At 48.1% G+C, this 17562-nt stretch overlaps 1 protein-coding gene across 2 annotated transcripts in view; it reads right to left on the reverse strand.

Moving 5' to 3' along the window:
* The window catches only part of ARHGEF17 (Rho guanine nucleotide exchange factor 17), a 151472-nt gene extending 133928 nt beyond the window's left edge, over window positions 1–17544 (reverse strand). Inside the window, exons 1-2 of one of the 2 annotated variants that reach the window (XM_088140446.1) lie at window positions 14091–17544; window positions 13674–13865 (exon numbers count right to left, since the gene is read on the reverse strand). In XM_088140446.1, the coding sequence (XP_087996572.1) occupies window positions 13674–13865; window positions 14091–17504 (3606 nt within the window). In that variant the 5' untranslated portion in view covers window positions 17505–17544. Of the gene's footprint in view, window positions 1–13673 lie in introns of both variants that reach the window. The other variant, XM_088140445.1, reaches the window with a different exon arrangement.
* Between the last annotated feature and the right edge of the window lie 18 nt (window positions 17545–17562).

Consider the following 17562-nt stretch of genomic DNA (forward strand, 5'->3'; position numbering starts at 1 on the left):
TGCCACCATCTGCAGGCTAGTAAGCCAAATCTGAATAATTCCATAAATTGACTTACTATGATGTAGGTGAATTCTCAGTGAGGTGGGAAAATATGAAGCTAAGTATCCTTCTTTATCCTGATTGCAGGCCAGCTCACCCCCAGAGATGATGAGAGTTGAAACAGAGCCCAACACATCTACCACAGCCCCTGGCCAACCTCAAAAGCTAAGCAGGGCCAGGTTTCATAGAACTTGGACGGGAGACTATCAGTAAAACCCAGGTTGGTAAACTAGACTGGGAAAAAGACAAGAATGGAAAATCAGTTCCATAATGTTGGCAAGGAAAAAAAATGGACGTGTCCATGAAGTCACCAGGAGTCAAATTCAACTTGAGGGAGACTTTACAAACCCATCTTAAGGCCATCAGTTTAGGAATACGTTGGCTAGGCTTCACCATCACAGAAGAAACCCTTATTATGGTGGGTCACACAGTCAGCCAGATGTTTAGACTGGATGTGGCATTTTTATCCACCTATCGAGTCCTTCCCAAGGACCTGGGATAGGCAGATGTTGTTGTTTGAGGGTGTTCAAGGCATCGTCGCAGGACGGAAGCTTTTCCAAGTCAAGCTGCCTTTTGAAATGGACTGATGGTGATTTTGTCAATGCTGAGGGTCTTCAAGTGGTTGTTATTATTATTATTATTTGCACACGCACGCACACACACACTATACACACATTATTCCCTTTTAGGGTAAGCGTTGTTATGCAGAGCATAGGAAAGGAGTAAGAAATACCCAGCCAAAGAAATTAAAGGTTTGAGATAAGAAAAGGAAAGATTGCTAAATCTAGTTTACACCAGAACCATTCGCTATAGTTCTCCTTATCTTTCTATCCTTGCAAACCATCCCTGATTCCACCATGTCTATCCACAGCTTTGCGCGTTGCCTTTGGCCTTTTAAACTTCTCACCTCTCTCTTTCTCAGCATCTCCGTCCAGCCATGATTCCCTCAGTCCTTCCCTTCCTCTCAACCCGTTCATTCTTCATCTCCTTTGTGACACATCCTCTCTAGAGGACACCAAACCCACCCCAATGTATTTATTTTGTACTATTTCTCCTCTCTGGATTAATTCCACGTTCTTTCAGCACCCGTTCGTTCTTGACCTGATCTCTTCTTGCTCTACTACACACACTTAAATGCTCCATTCCCGCTGCATTTCAGTTACTTCTACATCTCTCCTGAAATAACGTTTCCATATGACAAAGTCACAGTCAGCAGAACCGTGCTCTTCTACGCCACCATTTTCACACCAAGAAATATTCATTCTCACAGCAGTCCACATACTAACCGCTATTTTTCTGCTATGTCTGAAAATGTCCCATCTTTGGTGAACAGTTTACTGAGATATACAAACTCATCTACATGTTGCGTGCCATTTCTTTATAAGTTGCCCATGTTCACTCTGTTTTGCTCTTCAAACACAACTACGCTGTTTTTTGATACGTCAGTTTGCCGATCCATATTCCTGGTTGCATGATATAATCTATCGAACATTTGCTGAAAACCTCCCAGGCTCACAATCAGCGAGCCATTATCTGCATCCGAAAGTACACACACACTCCCATCTGCAATCCACCTCTCTCTAACATGACCACAAGCATTCCTTCTTTCACAAATATATCAAACCACCAATGGAACATCACACATCATTTTCTCTCTGTAGACATAACACGATATTCTTCTCTCTTATTTTTCATAGCACTCGTTTTCTTATAGGCGTTTTTTCTGTCCAGACAGCATCTTCAACATTTCACCAAGCATCCTGTTTCCTATTTCCCACTAGCATAACTCCAGTCTCCCGTGACATCCTGCAACCTAATTATTTTTACTCTGCCTCCAGCACCTTTCACTCCTCTTCCCTTAAATCCACTCCTTAGGTAGGAGATTATCTCCTAATAATTTTTCAAATAGTACTTTCTTTCCTAGCAGCCATTCTTCCTTCGCTCATGTTTTTTTCACCTTTCTTCCATACCTACGTTTTCCCTACTTCCACCCTTGATGCTATCAGTCTGTAACTTACACAGAACCTCCCATCGGCTTTTTATCCTTCACTAATTTTCTCAACGTTTCATCCTAAATTTTTAGATTCATCTCTCTTCTGCGTGAGGAGACTAATGCTTGAACCACATATTCGAAGCAAGCAGGCGTTCTTCTAAGCAGATGATCCAAAAATCGTCACCATTTCCACTCGTTCTCGGGTCTTCGAATGGCCTGATCATTTTTTCTATACAGTAGTCTTCTCTCTTTCCCACTCATCCGTTCATGGCACCCAGCAGAATAACTTTTTCCCCTGGATCACATTCACCCAGGAAGTTGCACAATTTTGCCCCAGACTCATTTCTGTTTTTTCCATTCACTGGAGTGTGAATGCAGCTATCACTAACCAGTAGATTCCTACTTTCATACAGTATACACTCACAGCAACCTAGATTACACCCACTCCTATTTTTTGACATTTGTGTTTTGAATGTTATATCAAAACTCCAGCCTACACTTTCATTTCCCTGCATGTATTCATCAACTCCACTCCTCAAGATCCACACACCCCCTTCATTTCAGATCTACTACAACCTTCCCTTTCTCTTATTTTCACAGACACACGTCTATTTCTTTTTCTTTTGTTTCGACTTTTCATTCTTGCTCAGCAGCATTTACACCTCTTGGATTCCAAGTCTCAATCTTCCAGATGTCATGGTCATCATCAGATGGGCTCACAGATGTTGATTCCCACCACCTATCATGGCTTTGGCCAAACAAGGCTTTCTCATAGCACGCTTTAACTCAGTGTTTCTCAACCTTGGCAACTTTAAGATATGTGGACTTCAACTCCCAGAATTCCCCAGCCAGCATGGCTGACTGGGGAATTCTGGGAGTTGAAGTCCACATGTCTTAAAGTTGCCAAGGTTGAGAAACACTGCTTTAACTAGATAGAGATGGTGTGGATCAGCTTTTAAGTCCTAGTTGTACCAGTGTGACACACAGAATTCCCTACTAATGGTAAAAGCAGTATTAATCAGTTTTGGCACAGTTGGTCAGGAAGCCATAAGCACAACTGAAGCCCGGTTTTACACCAAGCGTGTTCACACTGTTCGGTGCAACCAAGGATCTCTAAATCTAGAGACTACTTTGCAAGCCAACTTGGAGGTCTACACACTGTAAACAGAAACTGCTTGAATTTAGTACGTAGTCAACATTCATGGCTGCTGCTAAAAAATAGTTAATCAGTAGATGGTGCCCAAATCCCTTATGGACGAAGTTAATTTTTCCAAGCCTTTGCGACAGAAACGACTGACATTTTTATTAAAATGGTTAGCAATCCCACTAAACTGAAATCGATGGGAATTTTGTCTCTCATGTCAGTGGGAATGAAAGATCTGAACGTATATATGCAATTGACTGACACCCATTCAGGATGCATACTGCTATTCCCGTTATTCTACTTTTGATACAAAAACATCTTAAAGCAGTTTATGGAATATATCCTGTAAGAAGATGGATTTATCTCTCACTTCAGCTGGTGGCAACAGGGGCGTCCACAGCAGCAGTTCAAAAAAAACTCATTTCGTCCCCTGCAGTGTTAACAGTTGTGCAAAAAAAAAAAAAGTTTAGAAGATAAAGCTTTTCCATCAGATGCAGGAAAATTCAGTCATTAAAGCAGTGTTTTTCAAACTTGTCAACTTTCAGAAGTGCGGACTTCACCTCCTAGAATTCCCCAGCCAGCACAGCTGGCTGGGGAATTCTGGGAGTTGAAGTCCGCACATCTGAAAGTTGGCTAGTTTGAAAAACACTGCTTTAAAGCTTCAAGGATGTTCAGATTTACATTTTTAAAAGTTAGTTTGGGGCCAAGTCCCCAAAGCCAGGGGACTCTTGGTTGCTCAGCTGCCCACCTTGATCCCCTTTGCTCCCCATCCTGGGAAGAATGCAGGTTCAGACAGGAGGATCTTTCCTTTGGGGGCTAAGAAAGTTTCCTAAATTACAAAGAGTCCGCGAGGGGCCCAACAGCCGTGCGGAATGCAGTCAGCAGAGAGGCGAGCAGCGGGGCCAGCCATAAAGAGAATAGAGAAAGTAATTCAGGAAATCCGTCTATTCAAATCGATCCAAGTATTTAGGAAGTATTTCACACACCCCATCCCCAGCTGGCGGGGGGGATAAAAAGCAAACATTGAGGGAAAAAACGGGAGGGTAAAGACCCAGCAGAATTGCAAGGCAGCCCCGGAGGGGTACAAAAATGCATTTCTTAAGTGGCATGGTATTGTCCCCCAAAGTTGCAGAAGCCTAAATATTTCACGGGGGTCCCTAGGAAGTTATACTGCAATCCAGAAGGGCCAGACTTTTCTTTTTTTGCTCCTCTTATAAGGTAAGGCACCGTGGAAAGTGAGAACCATTTCCTGTTTTAAGGAGGTGCTGGGAGTGAATCAAAGCAATTTATTCTGCAATCTCGCCCAGCCTCCAGCCCAAATGGTCCCTTTTCCAAGGGAGGTGGCTTGCACCCCAAAACAAGGTTTAAGAATCTCCTCCCTTCTCCCTGCCAGGAAGCTTAACGTTGCTCCGGTCAAGAGCGAGCTTTGTTTCGTTTTCCTGACCTTTGCAACATGGACACCCTCCACTCCCACACACCCTGAGGCTTGGCTCCCGACACCAGTTCCCTGCGGGGGCCTGAACAGTCTGTTCCGTTGCAAGCATGAAAAAGCACCTGATTTCCAAAAGTCTGTGGGTGCTTTTGCAATTTACTGTCTATCTGCTTCCCCCCCCACCACACGCACACAGACATGCCCCATTTCAGAACAACAGCCATTCATCTTCAAAGGTTCAGATGTTCTGAGACAGCCAGCTCCCTCCTCCAGACACATTCAGAAGGTTTGGGCTAGGTCTCCCATAACACAGGCTAAACATTATGGGAACTGTAGTCCAACACAGCTGGAGAACTCAAGGTTGGGGGAAGCTGTTCTAAGCCATGCCTTGAGGCAATGTCTGTGTTCACACAACAAGCTGAACCAGTCACAGTGGTTAATTGTTGGGTTAAAAAGGGGTTAATTCAGTAACCAAGCCAGGCATGTTCATACATTGCATAGGTATCTTGGATTGCATTTAACAAGACCTGTGTCCAGGACTTTTCTTGACCACTTAATTCAACACACTGGGTTCATACCACATATTAGCTGAAGTGGGTTGGATAGTAGGTTATACAAACCAGGACATCATGCTATGCCACCATGTAGTTTTGTCTAGGGAGAACATCTTCTGGGAACAAAGCAACAGTGTCTTCTAAACCCACACATTGTGTGAACTCAACCACAGACAGCTTTAGTCTCTTTCTGCCTTGCAGCCAAATCTCCACTTAAGAAATAGGTGATATCAATATGAGCCCAATTCTCTTTTCTTTGCTGAATTAAGAAGTTCTTGGCTCTCAGTAGGTTGAAACCAGCATCCTGACCATACCCACCATTTTGATTTTTCTTCTCAAAACATTGGGTGTAGGAAAAGTAGGCCCTGGATCAGATTCTCCCAGCTTCTCCTTACAGAACAGAGCAACCTTCCCCAACCTGGGTCTGTCAAGGTCTCTGGGAACATCTGGAGGGCAGCGAGATGAGGAGAGCCATTATGAAGTGTCTTGGATGGTAAACACCAACATCACCCCCGAAGCATGTTTGTTTTCCCTTTAAAGAATCTGAATGGTCTTGAGTTATGAGATCCACTAAGTGTTAATGCAGACAGTTCTTCCCAAGCTGGTGTGCATCAGATATGCTCCCGGAATTTCAGCCAACCAGCCTTTGTCTGAGAATTCAAGGAGCTGAGGTTCCCAAATATGTACACAGCTTAAAGATTGGGGAAGCAACAGCTGCATGAGGTGGTTGGAGGTGCATGAGAAGACTCCTTGGCTGGCCATCCCCATAAATTGTATTAAAATAAACAAGTACCATGCAGACAGATGGCTCTCTGTTTTTCAAGTTAATTCCATGTTTCAGAAGGCGCTGGTGGTGACCTTTAAAGCCCTTCATGGCACGGGACCAGGTTATTTGAGGGACCGCCTCTCCCCAATTTCATCTTCCCGTCCCACCAGATCCATCAGAGAGGGCATGTTACGGGTTCTGTCATCTAGGGAGCTACATCTGGCAGGCCCTGGTGGCGGGTCTTTTCTGCTGTGGTTCCTGTGTTGTGAAATCTTCTCCCCCCTGAGGTGAGATTGGCCTCATCACTGTTGAGCTTCCAGAGGTCCCTCAAGACCCGGTTATGCCAGGGGATGGGTGAACTGGTGAGGTGGCTCCATTATTATTAACGTCCCTCCATCTATTCTTTCTTCAGTTTTAGTTCTGCTTTTATAGCTTCTAATGCTTTTCAACAATTATTACATAATGTTTTTAAGGCAACGTTTGTTTTACATATTTACTGCTTGTTGTATGCCGCCCAGAGTCACTATTTGTGAGATGGGCGGTCATATAAATTTGATTAATAAATAAAACTAAAATAAGATCAGGAAGAGGGGAATGTGAAGAGGAGTATGGAGATAACCGTGATGAAGGAATGCAAGGAATGAGAAATTAAATCAGTCCTGGGAAAAGAGAAGGCGTGAGAAACTCAATACAACCCCACCTTGATTCTGTTTGGTATAAGATGAAGTAGAGAGAAACTCGGATAGGCTTTCAAGATTCTGTTATTCTACCCTCCCACAGTAACGTAGCATTCCTGAAATCTTTGCTCTGTTTCTTGATCTGGCCTATTCTGTCGAAGGACTGACAGAATAGCACTGGGAAGAGAAGGACGAAGAAGACACCCAGAGGAGAACCCCATTCTTCGTGGGAGGTGTATTTCCTTTGATCCACTGCCCAAGATCCTTTGTTTTCCAGCACAAATGGGGACTTTTACACAACCTGTCCATCAAGACCTTCCTTCTGCAATCTGATCTCCTCCAGATGTGTGAGAATGTTTTGTGATCTCCCACACAGCTTGAGGGCATCAGCTTAAGGAAAGTTGGTCTAGCTCTATTCTGACTCCGTTTACCCATGCATTACAGCATATTGCTTAACTTCTTAAGAGTATGGAACAAATATAAATCTAGGTTGTGCCTGAAAACACCTCTGTGGTTATCAGCACAAGAAGCATTTTACAGACGAGAAATGATAAGGAAACACAGATGGTTAACTTACCGTGATGTACTAGAATTTTCTCAAAGGGATTGCAAAATGAAATCAAGAGAAGATTTGACAACAGAAGGACACCCTTCTCAATGGTTTTCCTTTGTATAATTATCAGAAAGGCTTAAGGTGGATAAAAGATGTTATGGTTTTGAACAAAGTAAGACTGAGTTTGAAATAGAATTATGTACCAATGATGAACATGTTATTGCTAAAACGTTATTTGCTGAAATATGAGACAGAAGAAGAAGTGAAAGAATGTATGATAAAATGAGCTAAACGTTTTGGCTATAATATACAAATGGAACAATGGGAAAATATGTGGTTGAAAAGGATTGAAATTTACATTATGTTCTAGCCTTAACAAGAATTTTTATAAAATGATGTGTCGTTGGTATTTGTCACTAGAGAAGTTGTCTAGAATGTATAAAAGTGTGTTGAATGTTTGTTGGAAATGTGAACAACAGGAAGGGACATTTTATCGTGTTTGGTGAACATGTAAAAAAGTAATAAACTGTTGGATACAAATACATACATTAATTCATAAGATTTTAAAGATTAAAGTACAACTGAAAACAGAGACTTTTTCGGGGGGGGGCTAATGGACAGGCAACTAGAAAAATGCACGGAACTTTGTTTACATATATGACAACTGCAGTGAGACTATTATATGCTCAAAAGTGGAAAGGCTCAGCACTGCCCACAATGGAAGAATGGCTGGTGAAGATGATGGAGTTTGCAGAGATGGCTAAATTAACTTCTTCGATCAGAGAAAAGACAATATCTACATTTATGGATAACTGGAAACCCCTTATAGACTTTTCACATGCAACGGAAAAAATGCACTTATGACTTGTCGTTTTGATTATTAGGGAAAAAAATGGGTAACAGAAAAAAGTGAGCGTTTCTTTTTGTAATGACAGAGTAAGATAATTTCATAATCATACTTATATTTGCTGCAAAGGAAATCAGAAGCTTCTTCTATTTCTTTTTATTCTTTCTTTCTGCACATCTGTCTTTCTTTGTTCTCTCTGTTCTGTATTAGTTTGTGTTAGTTTTTATGTTCTCTTTAAAACTTTTAATAAGATATATATAGCAACATATCGCTTAACCATGGTTTACTGAATAAAGCACAACGGGCTGGGTTCATATAAGATGCTAGGCCATAACTATAGCTGAAAACTACAGGGGCTGGTTCGTACACAATGCTAAGCTTCAACCAAACCAATTATATCCTGCCTCAGCATGTTGTGCGAACCCAACCACCGTCTTCTATACTGAGAGGTGGAGCAAGACCCTCAACGCTTCAAAAATGGTTCCAGAGAAAGAAACACCGCTTTGCTACAGGTAGTCCTCGCTTAACAATCACAATAGGGACCAGAAAATTCGTTGTTAAGCAGGGTGTTGTTAAGCAAATCTCACCTGATTTTACAATCTTTTTTGCAGCTGTCATTAAGTGAATCACTGCGACCGTTAAGCGAATCACACGGCTCCCCATTGAGATTTTGCTTGCCAGAAGCCGGCTTGGAAGGTTGTAAATGGTGATCACGTGACCCTGGAATGCTGCAACTGTCATAAGTGCGAGCTGGTTGCCAAGTGCCCAGATCGTGATCATGTGACCACAGGGGTGCTGTGACAGTTGTAAGCGCAAGGTCTGGTTGTAAGTCCCTTTGTACAACACTGTTGTAACTTCGAACGGTCACTAAACAAATGGTTAAGTGAGGACTACCTGTATTTATTAAAGCAGGCACGTCTTTTTTCAGGCTTTCACACAAGCCTGGAAAAGATGCGGCTGTTTTAAAGAGTTGCACGAAAGATACACTGCTTTAAAAATGCAATTCTTTAAAGCAGCCACATCTTTTTTCAGGCTTGTTTGAAAGCCTGAAAAAAGACATGTCTGCTTTAATGGACAGCAGAAGGTGCTGCATTTGTGAGGTGCAACGCATATGTTCTGAATAATTTTCAATGTCCCCAAGCACAGCCTTAATGAGAGAGGTCTCTGGGAGATTAAGGAGAGTCTAACCATGATGCCTGAGGTTGAATCTGGGACGGGCTGCAAAACATAATCTTCGTATTCCCACTGAGACAAGTGTGGTTCTGTGTACTGATGTGAATCCTGCAAGGCAACTGAATTGGTCCCCAAAGGAACATCTTCACTTCCTCTTAGCTTGGCAAGAATAAATCCATCCGTCCTAAATTTGCCTTAGGATCCACATCATCAGTTTCGTATCTAAAAACTGCAACACACTATGAGGCTGGGAGTGAGCAGGCATTTATGCTGTGCTGAATTAAAGGCCTATATACTTTAGGATAAAAGATAATATGCCCTTGGTAGTTGGAGAGGTATAATCTGAGCCTGAAAGAAATGGCACTGTGCCATCGGGCTGAGGGTAATGCCAACAGCACACCAATCGCGATGCACTTGAATCAGAGCAAATGTATTTGCACAACAAACCAAACCTGGTTCCTGAATTAACCCATTTTGCCAAGCTGAAGCGAAAAAAACACAATCAAGGCCAGTGGAAGGATAGGATGCGAAGGAGACACAGGGAAGGGGGCACCTCTAGCATAAGACGTATTACATTCAGACAACAAACTTAATTAGTTGCAAACCACCGATCAGATGGATTGCCAGAACATAATGTGGTGGGTTAATATTGGTTTATTCCTGTTTTTGACAACTATCCTCAATGCTATGCCTTGCGGCCAACACTCTGGTCTTTGGTTAAATTTAATTTAAGTACTGTACTGCTGAAATAAACAGTTATTTATCTACCCTTGCCTACTTGCACAGCATGCTCAAAGATCTCTGGGGCATTTCCAATCCACTGCAACCGTTTAAATTAATTGTTTAAATTAAAAGATACTAGAGACTACCATAACTGGGTTGCAATATTCCAGACATCCTCTAGGTGGCAATAAAGGCTTAGACTGTACCTGAGTGTGGCCCTCTAGTGGCTGTCTGGATCTTTGCAGCCCTAGTGATTCTTCTAGATGTGTGCTTTGCCAAATTTGTAGTTGTCCAGAAAAGATAGATTTAGACAGTAGACCCGGCCTGGTTGTCAATCTAGGCCAGTGTTTTTCAAACGTGGCAACTTTAAGGCTGGCTGGGGAATTCTGGGAGTCGAAGTCCACACATCTTAAAGTTGCCAAGTTTGAAAAACACTGATCTAGGCAGCCTTTTCTTACTATGCCAATTTACTTACTTGGCAAATGCAATCAAGACAATCCTATATGCTAACATTAACAACTGGCATTGCTCGTCTTCCTGGGCTAAAGGTTTTCATTTCCAAAACCACAGAATCGATGCTTCCTACAAAATTGCAACCAACAAAATACAAAGTGTGTTTGACCTGTCTTTCTAACATTTGTATCCGGAAGCCTTTCATTTAAAGCATATGAGTCTATTTTCAATCCCAGGGCTGTTTTCAAATTCCTCTGTATTATCCCAAGGCGGGCTAAAATTAAAGTAGCCGGAGGATTAAAAAAAAAGAGAGAGAGACTCTCTTTTGCGCAAAACAAAATACCAGCTGACTCATCACCCATTTCTTTTCAGAGTCCTCCGATATGCAGGAACACCACGATATTAAATGTTCTCAAAAATATAACAGGTCCACGGAGTTAAGGGGCGGAATATCAGAAATAAGAGAAAATAAAACATACCGTATACCGACCCAGCTCAGAAGCAAAGCCAAATTAATCCCTCCAGCGAATATGTTTGCTTAAAAAACTCAATGCTCTGGGTACAACATTAAAACTGGTCAAAGGGTTAGTAGTTTATGGGGTGTGTCTACTGCAATCTGAAGATGCACGGCTGGTAGCATCCACACACGAGAGATTGAGTCAATACCACATGGTTTCTCTGCTCCGGAGCAAACAGCATTTCGGAGGAAAAGAGAGACAAAGCAGGAAAAATTGTTTCTGGAGGGCACCGTCTCAGGTTGCAACTGAAGCTTCCGCAAGAAGAAGAAATCCTTACACAAAGTGAACTAGCATCTCAGGCTATGGCCCTTTATTCCTAGTTTTCTATTTGCGGGGAGCAGCCGGTCATCTATTCAGCTGCCACGCATCAGGGCCCTGCCTGGTCACTAGGGCCCCCCAGCAATTGGGGATGCTGGGCCATTTCACTCCCACTGGAGACCGCCTGGCTGTATTCTCACAACACACTCAATCAGCCCAGGTAAACATCTAGTAGATACAATCCCATAACACGCTCGGCTTGATCAGAGGGAATCCTGGTTAGTTTTTTGTGAATGAACCTGTTTGGTTGGCTGACGGTTCACTATTCAATTCTGTGAATCCAAAACCTCAGTCAATTTAGAGAAATGGGTAAGCTGGCTGTGTGAATGGAGCCTGGGCCTGGGTTTAAACCCAGATTAACGTAACATGGGATGCCACAGAACTAAGCCATACTATGATGGCTTAACACGAACGCCTAGTTCACCGAACTGCCTTCTCACAATACACGGAAGCGTAAATCGCCCAACCCTCTTTTAGCCTCCTCCAGCACATTGCGCAGCCGCAGGTTGTGTGTGGACATCAGCAGGTACTTACCCCTGCACAAAGACCCTGGTCCAGGGCTCCAAACAAGCCTACCTAAATGGGTACAGCCCAGCCCAGGTTTTCCTACTCACTTCATATGCTGCTGTTTGTGGAAACGAGACCCATGCATCGCCACAGCAAACAGCCTCAATCCGCTCTGCTTTGCCACATGCAACTTTCTGGGGTCTGTAATTTACCGTCCAAGGGAGAAAGCTGCAAATTATGTCTGCACAAACTCCAGTCTTTCACAGATGGCGGCGGCGGGAGGGGGGAGAGGAATGGGGACAGACCCACACCTGTTTCCCTTCCCAAAATCATCATCCCTCCCTGGACCACCACGCATCCAGAACCTATTTATTCTTTTCAGTGATCATTTGAGGAGAGGGGCCTTCCTTCTCTAGCATCCTTCTCCTTTCAAGGGTGTTGGAGATCCAGCATTTCCAGTGCCTATCCTGGCTGGGGGTGTTGAGTGTTGTAGTCCAATACTTGCAAAAGGTACTCTACCTAAAAGCAGAGCAAGAGGAGTTCACCCTTACTCAGTCAAGTAGAAGCTGACTAGCTGTCTGTGCACAGCATGCTAAGTGTGGGTAGAATTAAACTTGGTTAGTTTTCTTGTGAGTCAGCATGTTATGAGAACTCAGGCTGTCCGATCAGCTTATGGGTTAATTCAGGAACTGCGCTAAGTCTGCTGTGCAAGGAGGGCACCTAATCTTCAGCTCAGCCACTGCTAAGAGTCTGTTTTGGGAGGAAAGGGGATATCTGGACAGAACTGAGGCTCAAACGTTGCAAGTTAACCGCTCCTGCTGTTCTCCAAAAGAGGAGAAGACGACAGCGATTTACAGTACTTGGGAGAGCTATCAGCTGCTTCTCTGCACAGTGGCATGAACTACAGTTCCCTCAAGGTTCCTCTGCTGTTACCGCAAGGTAACACCTCCCTCAACCCCCGGCCAGATACTTCTGTACTGTGGCCAAAAAAAAGCCAGCATGGATCTGTCCATGGAGACAGCAGGAGTCAAGCTGAACTCAAGGGCATCTCTGCCTTCCAAACCTCCCTGACATGTTCCATCCACCTGGGTAGTGCTTCCCACACCTCAGCAACTTTAAGGTGTGTGGACTTCAACTCCCAGAATTCCCCAGCTAGCATGACCATTGCTAAGAATTCTAGGAACGGGAGTCCGCACATCCCCAAGTTGCCACGCTTGGGAAGCCCTGCTCTGCCTGTACCACTTTAGACTTTGGCCTGTGCTGTGTTACTCTAGTAGATGGGTGCTTTACTGCCATCCCCCACAACACAACTTCCCACGGAGAAGCACTTGGGTACCGCGTAGTCCAATTCCTACTTCAGACCTTAAAAATGCCACCACAGCAAACCTCATTTGCGTAAACAGCTTGGTTACAAGTAGTACCTGTTGCTCCTTCCAAGGCTCTGAGTTTACTTGCCAGGAGGACTAGAAACCGAAAGCCCGAATCTAGGGATAGGGCATGAGACATCTCCCCATTTGCTCTTCTGAGCTCTTGAATGAGTTATCAACACAACCTTTGCAAAGTTGAATGGACCTCACACTGAAATGGTATCTCAGCCTTCTCCAAGCAAGATGTATTGGACTAACAATTCCATGGGCCCCTAGTCAAAGTAGCCATGGTCGTATCTGGACAATGCTATGTTGGAAAAGACGACGTCACCCAGGCAGCCTATTTTTTGCCATCATCTTTGTACCTAGATACAACCACATTCAAACTGAGGATCTGATATTACCAGAATCCCTCCACAAGTGAACTCGGAGAAGACGATGGCATACACGTCCCACATGTTGGCAGAGCAATTATGCCAGATTGTACAACCTGGTTTGCAGAGATTTAAGCCTGACCCCAAATGTGGATGCAAAACATATCAAAACGAGTCAGCGGAAGTCAAGACTCTTATTACAATCCAGAGAAAACTAAACACCAAGAAACTCACCACTTGTGGCTTGCTTCTGGAGCTGCTAGCATTCCCATCTCCATGATGTTTGGGGCATCTGGGAAGTTTGGGTTCAGTAGTGGTTGGCGTGGCAGGTGACGATCTGGGGGTATCCACAGTGTTGGTGGGAAGTGACTCCCCAGAACTGAGGGTCAACATGTAGTGCTTAGTAACATCCTCCAACGATGGAACCTGGAGAACAGGATAGGGTTTTGTAGGCAGACGTGGAAGCTCCTGCATAGCAGGGTGGGTGTTCTGACTGAGTGAACTGGGGAGGTTGGCATCTGAGATGGGGATAAAGGTGGCAGGTTCGCTGGTGTGGCGCACATGCTTGGAGGTTGGCCTTGCTCTGCCCAGTGCGGTGGGCACAGTGGGGGACAGTGCGACCTCTTCGTCTCTGCTTCCCTGGCTGCTCACCCGGTCGCCGCGTTTCTTGGAACTCCGACGAACTATCCTAGGTGACAAGACCTCAGCCAGCTTGGGATCAAAGCTATAGTTACGAGGGACGTCAACTGCATCGTCTTCTGGTGGCATCAGCAGAATTTGCTCAGACTGGGAGGACAGCCTGCCCACTTCCTGCTCCCCCGGCTGGTCCCTTTGCTCTGAAAGGATGGGTTCGCTGCTGGATGGAAGGATGTTCTGATCCATCTCATTGATGGGTTCTCCAGCTCCCATGAAGCCTGGGCTGGCATGCTCGCCACGCCGGCTGGGGTCACTGAAAGATTTCTTCTTGATGGGCTTGCCATTCCCCTTCTCATCAATCACTTTGTCCATGGCCCCAGGCTGGCTGACAATGTTCTGGATCACGGTGTTGTAATCCTTGATGCCATCACTGCAAACAGAGAGGTCGCTGGCGGCACTTCCTGTGCAGTCGGATAAGGCCGTGGCTGAGGAATCTAAGATGCCAGGCTTTGAGTTCAATGACCCCAGAAGGTTACTGTCAACGGAGAAGTTCTTTGAATCCTCTGTGATGGAACACCTTCTGTGGGGCATAGGATCACTGAGAGATCTGTAGGACTCACCACTGGATTCCCCGCTGCTTCCATTGCTGGATTCAGAACCATTGTTTCCTACTGACGGGAACTTCCTCCGGCGCCGAAGAGCACTAGGGGTCAGAGGTGTCTCCAACAATCCTTGGGACGCCATCTTGTGACTGGGGATGACCTCATCAATAACTGCTACCTTCTCATTATTCCCTTTGGTTAAATGGTTTGGGAGAAGTTTCTCCTTCCTCTCAAGTGGGTCGATTTCAGTTCCTCTTCGGTTGGCCAACTTCCACGCGGCAACGGATGGATCAAGATAACTGTAGGGAGATGTTTCTGGCTCAGTCACAATTCCCTCATCTGTCATACTGGATTCAGGACCTTCTTCTAATGATTTCCTGCAGGATAGATTTCCATCAGAATCAGCTTTCTTCAAGCACTGACCACAGCTTTCTTCTGGGACCTCACCCTCCTGAGGTTCTACCTCCTCCCCTTCGTCCTTTCCCCTTCTGTTCTCCTTTGAGTCCAAAGCAAAATTGTAATCGTGTTCTGAGCCCATCTTACTTATCTTCTCAAAAACTTGCCTGGCTTCTTGAATGTACTGATCTTGGATGATTACAGGGAGCACCTCGTCTTCCCTGCTTCGGCCAACATCGCTGTCAGAAACCACACCATTGTGGTCGATGCTGGTGGCAAGGAGCAGTTCTGAAGAGCTCTGCTTCATGGCATTCTGCAGGAAGAGTCTGCGGGGTGCTGGTTTATCCGAGTAAGTGAAAGATTTGGCCCGCCTCAGAGTCGCCGTGAGGTCTTTCAGGGTTGGACGGTTGCCCAAGGCCCAACGGCTGGGTGGCTGAACCTCACCTTGGGTCCTACTCACCAGCTGGTGCTCAGCTCCTCCCTGGGGATAGTGTTCGTATCTGCTGCCACCACCGCCGCCGCTAAACCCCATCTCTTCTTGGTCACTCAACCTGCTGCCCCTTTTCCTGGCCTTCAGTTCTGAAAGGTCTGATCTCAGGAAATTGAGGAGGGCCAGCGTCTCGCTGGCAATGTCAGGATTGGACATGGACTTCTGGTGCCTGGATTTCTCGGCTGCTTCAAGGCCGCAGGGCATCAAATTCTCAAATGAGGACAGCTCCTGTTTGGTCCTGAGAAAGCCCAGAGGCAGCTTGGGGCGGGCCCGGACCTGGGGCTGCAGCCTGGTGGGGCTGTCGCTTTGGCTGAAACTGGACCCCCGACACAGGCCAAGACTGGCCTTGCTTTGGCTGGCCCAGGAGCCCCCCAGCTGGTCGTCCTCCTTCAAGGTCTCAGTGCTGGAGTATCTGCTGCTACTTCGGGACCCGGATGGGCTGGACACGAAGGGGGGAATGTTCACCTTGGAGACCCTGGACACCAGGGGCAGGGGAGGCCCCGAGGAAAGGGGACTGCTGTGGTTGCCGGGGAAGGGCCTGCTGCCCTCCGGGGGAGCCCCCGAAAGCGGTCTGTGCCCTTCGGCACCGTGGGCCCCTCTGGCTTGGGCGACGGGGGCCAGGCTAGTCCTCTCCTCCTCCTTGGTGGGCAGGAGGCCCGCTGAGAGCTCCCGCTGGGCCTTGAGGTGCCAGGCCATGGTGGCCGCCGCCTGTGCCCCCAGCGCGGCCTGGTCCGGCGCCTCGGGCTCCCTCTTCTTCCTGCGCAGGGAGCGCCTCCGGGGGACCAGCAGCTGGGGCTCCTCCTCGCTGCCCGAGGAGCGCTCGGGGGAGCTGCGCCAGCTGGTCCCGCCCGGGCCGGCTGGGGCCAGGGCCGGCGGGGGCCGCAGCTCGTCCTCGCTGCTGCTGGAGATCTCCGGGGGGGCCCAGCCGCCCCAGGCCGGGGAGGCGGCGGGCGAGGGAGAACTATGCCAGGAATGCGACGTCTCCCGCAGCTGCGGCGGCCTCTCCGCCGGGCTGCGGGGGCCCCGATGCGCCCGGAGCCCCGGAAAGGGGATGCAGCTGCGGGGCGGCGGCGGCGGCGGGGCGCCCCGGCGCTCCTCGGGGAGGCAGGGCCCGTCTTCAGCGCGGCCCCCGGCAAGCGCCGGCCCGTCGGGCAGCAGCGGCAGCGGCGGCGCGGGAGCTCCCCCGCCGCCGCCGCCCTCCGAGACGCCCGGCGGCCGGGCTTTGCCCCGCAGTCCCGCCCCGTCCTCGCCGGGGCCGCCCCCGGGCTCGGCCGCCTGCAGCTGGGGCTGCTGCTGCTGCTGCTGCTGCTGCTGCTGGCGCCGAAAACTCTCGCCGAAAAGTTTGCGCATCTCGGTCACGCTGGGCCAGTCGAGCGCCGCGGGCTCGCTCGGCCCCCGGAGGCTGCCGCTGCTGCTGCTGCTGCTGCGGGGCGGCGGGGCCGGGGGCTGCTCGGGCTGGTGCCCCCCGCCCGCCTCGGCGCCCGCCAGGTCCTTCGGGGCGGCGGCGGCGCGGCCGCAGGTGGCTCCTCCGCGGCTGGCCGGGCCGAGCGCAGGGTCCTCCTCGGCCCCGCCGCGGGACGCGCAGAAGCGCTGGGAAAGTTGGCGCACCGAGGGCGAGAGGCTCCGCAGGGCGCGGCCCCCCGGCTCGGCGAGCTTGGCGGCGGGGCGGGAGACGCTGAAGGAGGCGGCGCGGCCGGGCGATCGCCGCCCGATGGGCTCCGGCGGCGGCGGCGGCGGCGGCTGCGCCCTGGCGCTGGGCGGGGGAGCCTGGCGCGGCTGTGCGCCCGGGCGCTCTGGCGGCGGCGGCTGCCCGCGAGGGGCGCCTCCGCCCCCTCCGCCCCCCCCGCCCTCGGGCTGGGCCGGCCCGATCCTCCTGGCCAGGCGCTGGAAGGAGACGCTCCGGTAGAGGGGAGTCCGCTTCTGGCTCTCCCCCTCCGCCATTGTTTCCGCTCCCCGCCGCGAAGCCCTCCCGGAGTCTGCCGCTGCTCCCCGCGCCCTA

The sequence above is a fragment of the Python bivittatus genome, unplaced genomic scaffold (assembly GCF_059951505.1).
Source record: "Python bivittatus isolate LINGU-HERP-01145 unplaced genomic scaffold, Pbiv_v1 ctg000340_np1212, whole genome shotgun sequence".
Classification (NCBI taxonomy): Eukaryota; Metazoa; Chordata; class Lepidosauria; order Squamata; family Pythonidae; genus Python; species Python bivittatus.